Source organism: Zingiber officinale, chromosome 3A (genome assembly GCF_018446385.1).
Source record: "Zingiber officinale cultivar Zhangliang chromosome 3A, Zo_v1.1, whole genome shotgun sequence".
NCBI classification, from domain to species: domain Eukaryota; kingdom Viridiplantae; phylum Streptophyta; class Magnoliopsida; order Zingiberales; family Zingiberaceae; genus Zingiber; species Zingiber officinale.
The window spans coordinates 57,977,943-57,987,092 of record NC_055990.1 but is presented as its reverse complement, the minus strand read 5'-3'; the positions used below and the strand labels follow the sequence as shown (position 1 = coordinate 57,987,092).

Sequence of the window (9,150 nt, the reverse complement as noted above, 5' to 3'; positions counted from 1 at the left end):
TTTAAAGCATATGCAGAGATAAGTACATGAGTCACAGTGGTTCCCCGTTTTTGCTTGCACGTTATTAGCATCTTCCTTTCCTAATTCCCTTCACAAAGACAAAAACACAAGGAAACAATGCTCCAAAGCAAGTATTATATCCACATCATGAAGAAACGCAAGCCGCTTCCCCACGCCTTTAAATTCCTCAGCTGCCTTGTGAAGGTTGCAATAACGTCTATCTCCCAGCTTTAACCATGGGAAACTGTGTCTCTCTGACAGCAACCCGCGGAGCCCCCTCTCTCTCTGCTTCCAAGGCCAGCAGGAAACTTTCCCCAATCGAAGCGCATCCCTTTCATCTTCCATCGCCATTGCCATCTTTCCCACCAGGTGAATCAATCTCTGTGCGGATCAGTCATTAAGCAGGTGGTGATACAGCTTCGTGTGTTTGTAATCTTAGCTTGAAGGTGGTTTTCAGGTGGACAATTCGCCAAGGGGAGCATCGACCTCGGCGGCCTCGAGGTTCGCCAAGTCTCCACCTTCAGCAGCGTTTGGGCGACCCACGGCGGCGGCCCCGACGATCTCGGCGCCACCTTCTTCAGGCCTTCCTCACTCCCCGCCGGCTTCTCGCCCCTCGGCTACTATGCCCAGTCTAACAACCGCCCTCTCTTCGGCTGGCTTCTCGTCGGAAGGGATATCGGCTCTGGCGGCGATGTGGCGCTCGCAAAGCCTTCCGACTACACCCTCCTATGGAGCAGCGAGTCGTCCAGCAACCTCAAGCAAGATGGTCACGGTTACTTCTGGCTCCCGACGCCGCCGGATGGATACCGAGCAGTCGGGCTAGTCGTCACCGGCTCGCCGGAGAAACCACCTCTCGATGAAGTCCGCTGCGTGAGGAGCGACCTGACCGAAGAAGTGGAGAACGATGAGTATATTTGGAGCACCGACGGGTTCAACGTCAACGCTTCACGGCCGGCCGTGAGAGGCATCACCGCCGCCGGCGTGCCGGTGGGGTCCTTTCTCGCTCAAGCAAATAATGGAATGGTCACAAAGTTAGCTTGTTTGAAGAACTCGGCGTCCAATTTCACCAACGCCATGCCGAATCTTAACCAAGTGGAAGCTCTCATGCAAGCTTACGCGCCGAAGATTTACTTTCACTCCGACGAGGAATTCTTGCCTTCCTCGGTGAATTGGTTCTTCGGCAACGGAGCTCTATTGTACCAGAGAGAAAACCAGAGCAATCCTTCAACTCCGATCGAGCCTGACGGATCGAATCTCCCACAGGGAGAATCCAACGACGGAGCTTACTGGATCGACCTGCCGGCCGAAGATGACCGAAAAGATAAGGCGAAGAAGGGGGACATCTCCAGCACCAAAGTCTACCTCCATGTGAAGCCCATGCTGGGCGCGACCTTCACCGACATGGCCATATGGATATTCTACCCCTTCAACGGGCCGGCAAGGGCGAAGGTGAGCTTCATCAACATCAAGTTGGGGAAGATCGGGGGGCACGTGGGTGACTGGGAGCACATGACTCTGCGGATCAGCAATTTCACCGGCGAGCTGCGGCGGGTGTACTTCAGCGAGCACAGCGCGGGGAGCTGGGAGGAGGCGTCGCAGGTGGAGTGGGACGGTGCGACGAACAAACCGGTTGGGTACGCGTCGCTGCACGGGCACGCGATGTACGCGAGGCCGGGGCTAGTGCTGCAGGGGAACGCCAAGCTGGGGATCGGCATCAGGAACGACACCGACAAGGGGAGCAGCGTGGATAGCGGGGAGAGCTGGGAGGTGGTGGGGGCGGAGTACTTGGGAGTGGAGGCGCCGCCGTGGGTGAACTACATGAGGGAGTGGGGGCCGAAGATCAGCTACGACATTTGGAAGGAGCTGAAGAGAGTAGAGAGGCTGCTGCCGGGGAGGCTGAAGAAGAGTCTCGAGAGCATCATCCGGAGTCTGCCGGATGAGGTGCTGGGGGAAGAAGGGCCGACGGGGCCCAAGGAGAAGAGCAACTGGGCGATGGATGAAAAATAGAGATTATTTTCAGTAGGATATGTAATTAATTAATTAGTTATTATTAATGCCATGTAAACTACCAACCTGTAGAAGCCCAGCCAAATGGATGAAATTAATAGACAAAGCAGACAGTAAGTAGGTGTAAATGATTGAGAACCATGGAAAGTTTCAGTTAGTCAACTACTAGTTGACACCGCAATAATTCCACGAGTTTGAAAGCCCGCCACTTGAATATATTAGATCAACTGTAGCTTTCACCTCCTGAACTGATTAACAGCGATGCGTTCAAAATTTGCCTCCGTATAAAATTTTCTGTGATAACGTCGATGATCTGCATGGGTTAACACGCACTAAAGTGCGCTAGGGATGTCCGATAAGGCCCTCAATGATGGGATTGGAATAAGAAGGAGAAGCCGGAGGAAGAATTAGTGTTCCTTACCCCTTGATATGATTGGCCCTAGCTAGCACCATACCGACTGCTAGATCCCGAAATACTGATGTTGGTCGAAGGGGCATGTCTAGAAATGGAGTCGGTCATATGGCTTGTTGCGCCATCGACGACTTGCAATAGCCTTTCCAAACTATGGTCCATCTATCTAGGCAATACTGTCCAGCTATTGATTTTGCCCGGGATTTCCATATCGTGGGCGAACCTTTCAAATCGTAGCATATATACAAAATGCTAGTAAATCCCATCAAGGGTAGATCCCTTGTGTTAGATCGAATGAGTGCGATAGAGGGAAAGGTGAATATCACGTCTTTTTAAAACTTCCCTTTTTCTTTGAAAGCAGAGGCGTGCACAGCGGAAAGTAAAAAAGAAAGACAAAATCTTGTTTACTTCGTTCGGAGTCTAGGTCGACTCCTACTCGAAAACCCGCGATCCTTGATCGCACCGATGGACAATCCACTATAACCTTTCTTTCCGAAATTCTCGGAAAGAAGCAGAACGTACAAAATGAGCAAGATAGTAACAACCTACTATCTTGTTTAAGTTAATTACAATGCAAGCTAATAAAATATACCGACAAGTAATAGAGTTGAAGCTTTGGTCGACACTATCGGACGGAGTGACTTGCAAAGCTGATGAAGACTTGTAGCACGAGTAGCTTGTAGAAGATAACTTCGGTCGATCAGAAAGTGTTGTTTTAGCCTCAAACCTCAAGCCTCTTTTTATAGGTGTAATGGGCGTTCGGTCGACCGATCCCTCTGTTCGGTCCATCGAACCAGCTCCCTTCCTTCCTGACTGGAGTCTGACGCTGACTCGATCTCTTGCATTAATTGCTCATTAAGGGTTCGGTCGACTGATCCCATTTGTCGGTCGACCGAACAATCTCCTTCCCTGTTCGTCCAGATTTGCCGAGATCCATACTTAATGCTGCATTAATTGTTGATTGGTTCGGTCGACCGATCCATGGGTTTGGTCGACCGATCAACCCTCTTTCCATTTGCTTCTGATCGTTGCTATTGAATTGGCATGTGCTGAGTCATCATGGTTCGGTCGACCGATTTTACTGTTTGGTCAACCGATCAAACTTTGATCGGGCTCTGATCTGATCTGAACACTGCCTTGATTTCTTCTTGCTGGGTCGACCGATCCTCCGAGTCGGTCGACTGATCTAGCCGGACCTACAACACAGCGTTAAACAAAAAATAATCCTGCAAAATAGATGTTAGCACAGTAATAATATTATAATGCATGAGTAATATAAAGGACAGTAGAACTGTCTTGTGTAAGACCTTTAGATTCGATAGAGGGGGGGGGTGAATATCGATTCGAAAATATCGAGTATAAACGCAGCGGAAAAGTAAAATAGACACAGTGGTTTTACTTCGTTCGGAGCCTGTGACGACTCCTACTCGAAGGCTCGTGGTCCTTGACCACTTTCGTTGGGCAATCACTAGCAATTCGAAATGATGATTACAAAAGAACCGTACAGGGAATGCTAATGAAAACTGAAAACAAATACCGACAAAAAAGGGAAAAGAACGGAGCGTAGTGTCGGACCTTTGTTGGCGTCGCACTGAACGTCGAGCAGCAAGACCAACAGTAGAAGAGTTCTCAGCTTGATTGATTGATTCTGAAGCTCCTGCCTGGGGCTTCTTTTATATGGCCTGGAATGTGACGTAGCTGCTCAAACCGAGATGCTCCACGTGGCGACGACTTGGCTGGATAGAATTCGCCTTCCGGGCGCCCGGATCCCTTCCGAGCGCCCGGACCTCCGAGCGCCCGGACCACCTTGTTCCAGAAAACTCCCTTTTCCTGCAAAACAAAGTTAGTCCGAGACAAATATACATCCTGTAAAACAGATTGTTAGCACAGTTAAAGTTCAACAGATGGATAAAAAGAGTATGACTTAGATTCCGTCTTTCCGAGACCGGAATCTAGTCACGATCTCGACTTAGACATCCGAAATGGATCTAAGCCTGATCGACGCCTAATGTCCCCTTCCCGGGAACGCGTCCTCACAGTCACTCCCCTCCAGTGACTTACCTTACTTACCTGCCAGACGTCCGGTCAGCCCGTCGACCCGTCTGGACTTCTCGCCAGCTATCCGGTCAGCCCGTCGACCTAGCTGGACTTCACGCCAAGCGTCCGGTCAGCCCGTCGACCCGCTTGGACTTCTCGCCAGCTATCCGGTCAGCCCGTCGACCTAGCTGGACTTATCCTGCACACTCGATCAGAGTGTTAGATAACAACGAACCTAACTTAACCTGATTTGTCATTCATCAAAACCTGAGTTAGACCGTTAGTGCTAACTGCACCAACAATCTCCCCCTTTTTGATGGAATGACAACCTGGTTAAGTTAGTGATAAATATATGCAGAAATCAAGCATGATTTTCAAGGTTTTTAAGGTTTTAAGTTAGTTTTTCAAGTTGACATTTAGTTGTTCTAACTTAACCACCTAACCCTCCCCCTTTGGCATTCATCAAAAAAGACACAGGGGTGAACAATCATAGTGTAGAGTTATTGTAAAAATCTGAGTTTGGTTCAAGAAAACAATTTTCAAAGTTAATCAAGCTAAATTTGAAAAATTAAGGCTAATTTGATAAAAGTGAAATTTGGAAAGTTTAATTTTCAATAGTTAACTTTTAAAATCAGGTTTGAAAATTAGGTGGGATTAAACTTCCAAGTTTTTCAAATACTTAGTTAAATTTTAACTCTTTGTAAACTGATGTTCAACCACAAGTTAGTTTTTCAAACACATAACATTTTAATTAATTTCTCCCCCTGAACTTGATACTAAAATTTAAACAGTTGTCTAACCAATTAGTTACTAACTAACTATCAGAAAATAGTAGTTTTCACTTGGTTAGTCAGATTAAGTTGATTATAAGCAGTTGATGAACTTAATCTGATTACTGTCTGATTTGTATTTAACGTCCAGACTTATGCTGATGCACTGAGATAAGCATCTTAAGTCTAGACAATTGGCCTATGCATCTCACCCCTTTCTATGTTTTGTCAAACACACGCAAGGTAAACCTAAGGTGTTGGTGAGATGCTCAAAAACTAGCCCTATGGGTGCATGCTTTCTATGGATTCCAAGCTAGTCTAAGGCCAAAACTGTTTTTGAGAGTCTAAAAGTGGAAGGTTTTGAAAACAAACAAATTTGACTTATAATTTGAAAGAGTGATTTTTGAAAACAATTTTGAAATTTAAAATTCCTAGGCTACCGAGATAGAACATAATCAATGTAGGTCTGAAATATCACTAGATAAATCCAAAATATTTTACAAGTAGTGTAGCTACAGAAGTAGGTCATAACTAAAGCTACTGAGATGATGAAGGGGGTGGTCCAGATCCCAAGGATCGAAGAAGTGCCATCAGCTCAGTGTGTCGGGTGTCCCCGGCAGCTCGTAACTCGGCAACCTCTCGCCGTATGTCCCGATGAAAATCAGAGTTCTCCTGCTGGAGACTCTCCATAGCTCTCTCTAGTCCGGTCATACGGTCGGCTAGAGTGCGGGGAGCGTGTCGTGGTGCTCGAGCTGGGGGCGGTGGTGGAGCCGGTGCGGCTTCCTCTGGAAATAGTGCGAGCATGAACTCGTCCACCTGTGCGTCTGGATCTGGCTGGTGCTGTGCCCCCCTCCGCCAAAACATAGTCCCGTCATCCCTATCTATCTGGACACCAGCTAGGGAGAAGTTCCGAGCCGCTATAACATCGAACTCAGTCATATGGGCAATGTCTCCTCTAGTGACATCAATGTGCAACGAGGACATATAGGCTGTCAGAATGTGACAAAATGGCATGTGGACTCGTCTATCAGTCACGAATCACAGTAGATAATGGTGGAGAAGATATGTAGGTCGATGTCAATATCTAACCTATGACTCAGGGCATAGAGTAAGAACGAATGAAATGGGCGCATCACGCGATGTCCCGTAGTCAGTGGTAAAATGCAAAGGACTAACACCCTATAAAGAGCGTAGTCCCGGACTCAAGTTCTATCGACCTAAACTGTGTCACAGTGGGATCTCGCTCTCCCCCAAAAAAATACGAATAAATCGTATCGAGATAATATGAGTAGGGATCTCCGAATGGTAGATCCCTGGGAGGATAGCACAAAAAGGAACAAGTAGATGGACGTAACTCTAAGAACTCTCGGATAGTAGTAGGGGAAAATATGATATCAGTGCCTGCTGCCCTAGTGGTATAGGTGAGATCGTCTACTTTCACTAGGTTATTGCAAAATTCGGCACACAGACTTATGTTTATTGGACTGGTACATTCGACAAGTTTCTTTAAGTTATAGTGGTCTATAACCTCTAAAACGGAGGGACATGACACTAGAAAGAAAGATCTATCTATGCAGGCAGTCCTAATGGCCTTATAGATAGTTGACTCAAACTTAATCCTAAGTTCGTCTGTGGGGAACCTAGGGTCTGTACTAGCATTGGAGGGTCCAACACCAGTATTTGTTCGTTTCTTACTGTATATATATAATAAAACATTCTAAGAAACAAAATAAGAGACCAAATTCTAATAAAATTTTTAGGGAGGGGAAGAATTTTTTACCGAGGAGCCATCGACAAATAAAGATCTGACGACCTCGGTTGAATCGCAACAACGTCTTCACCGCAAGAAAATTTTGATTTAGAGTACTTTCGCACTGAGATTCGGAGTGAACCGTGGCAAAAGTGAGAATTAGTGGTGCAAAGATTGTGGGCGCCTGCTGCCCCTTATTTATAGGGGACTCCGGGCGCCCGGATTCCTTCCGGGCGCCCGGGGTTGATTTAGGGCGGGGCGCCCGGATCCCCTTCCGGGCGCCCCGGAGGGGAATACCAGGGGCGCCCGCCCCTGGTTTTTGACTGTTTTTTTTTTTTTTTTTGGAATTTTAGGTTTTGGAGTTAAGTTTTAAAATTTTGAAATTGAATTAAATATTTTGAAACTGAATTTTTTAAAAAAATTTTGAAATTAAAATTAAAATTTTGAAATTAAAGTTAAAATTTTGAAATTAATTTAAGTTTAAAATTTTGAAATTAATTAAAATTAATTTAAGTTTAAGATTAAAATTTTGAAATTAATTTAAAATTAAAATTTTGAAATTAATTTTTAAGTTTAAAATTAAAATTTTGAAATTAATTTTTAAGTTTAAAATTAAAATTTTGAAATTATTTTTTAAGTTTAAAATTAAAATTTTGAAATTATTTTTTAAGTTTAAAATTAAAATTTAAAATTAATTTTTAAGTTTAAAATTAAAATTTTAAAATTAATTTTTAAGTTTAAAATTAAAATTTTGAAATTGATTTTTAAGTTTAAAATTAAAATTTTGAAATTAATTTTTAAGTTTAAAATTAAAATTTTGAAATTAATTTTTAACTTTAAAATTTAAGCCTTATTCATCTCACCCGATCTATATTATCAATCAGGGAATTCTATGATTTTGTGAGATGAAATTGGTTTGATTACAGAGTTTTGGTTTAACTTGTGTTAGATTCAGACTTAGCTTTGGTTTCCACAAATAGGCATTCTTCGGATAAACTTCTAAGCTTGGTGAGTCAAATGGACATCATTAGAAGTAACCAACATTTCGAGGTTTTCCGAATAGTCCTATCCACGAAACTTAGTACTAAATCTTGGTCTAACTGGTTAGGATTCGTTTAAGGGTAGCTGCTGGGATCTTAGATGGCTAGAGGGGGGGGGGGGTGAATAGCCTCTTTAAAAACTTAAGCAGAGAGTTTTACACAGAAACTAGTTAGCGCAGCGGAATAAGCAAACTAAAACAAAACGAAAACCAGCACACAAACACTGATACACAGATTTACGAGGTTCGGGGATAACTTGCCCTTACTCCTCGGCGTGTCCGTAAGGTGGACGACTCCTTGATCTTCGGTAGATCACACCCCGGAAGAATTCTGGCTAAAGATCCTCCTTCTAGGTGGAGTAACCTTCCCACAAAGTCTCAAGAAATATCTAAGTTAAAGCACAAGACTTACAGAAGCTCGGTGGCAGAGAAGAATGAAAAATGCTTACAACCACGCGAGGATCAGTGAAGGAAACAGAGATCGCAGTTCACCCGAGAGCTCAAGAAGTTTTTCACACCCAACAGACTTTTCTTTCAGCTTTCTTGTTGTTGTGTTCTTCTTTCCTCTCGCTGTTTTTACTGCTTCTGAAGCCCTGTTCCCGATCATGGTCAGACTGCACGAATCAGTGCTGCAGCCAATCCCTCTTTCTCCTTACCTGGTTCTCTGAACTCACACCAATGAAATCACAGTCATCACTGGCGTCTCTGGATACGAACCAATAAGTAGAGGTCAAACTGAGCGCAGCCCAATCGCAATCAGATTCGCCAGTGAACGTTGATGCCTCAAATGCATCTGTTGCAGCAAATCACAGTGAAAAGAGCACTTGTCTTCTTCTCTTAATGAAGCTTAATTTGAATTCAACCATGAGAGTGTGACCTGCAACCTGCAAGCTAAAAAGACTCACAGCAGATGGTTAAAAACAGACGGGTGAAAACAAATACGGCAAGAAGAAAAAGTGCATGCAGAACAATCAATACCGTGGATCGGTCAGCAGACCGATCCATGCTTTCTGGATCATCACTGATCGGTCTGGTGACCGATCAGGAACTAATCTGATCGGTCTCCAGACCGATCAGATGTCGCTGGGCACAGCTTCTGATCGGTCTGCGGATCGATCAGGCACTAATCTGATCG

The 9,150-nt window shown here is 44.6% G+C and overlaps 1 protein-coding gene across 1 annotated transcript; it reads left to right on the top strand.

Moving 5' to 3' along the window:
• Window positions 1-206: 206 nt before the first annotated feature.
• Window positions 207-2,173, top strand: LOC122051926. The gene is made up of 2 exons (XM_042613263.1): window positions 207-369; window positions 458-2,173. The coding sequence occupies exons 1-2, from the start codon at window positions 237-239 to the stop codon at window positions 2,005-2,007; spliced, it is 1,683 nt and encodes a 560-aa protein (XP_042469197.1). The 5' UTR covers window positions 207-236; the 3' UTR covers window positions 2,008-2,173.
• Window positions 2,174-9,150: the final 6,977 nt, after the last annotated feature.

Coding starts and splice junctions, on each gene's coding strand:
- LOC122051926 (XM_042613263.1), top strand. CDS start 237: ATGGGAAACTGTGTCTCTCTGACAGCAACCCGCGGAGCCCCCTCTCTC. Junction 370..457: donor ATTGCCATCTTTCCCACCAG/GTGAATCAATCT, acceptor GGTGGTTTTCAG/GTGGACAATTCGCCAAGGGG.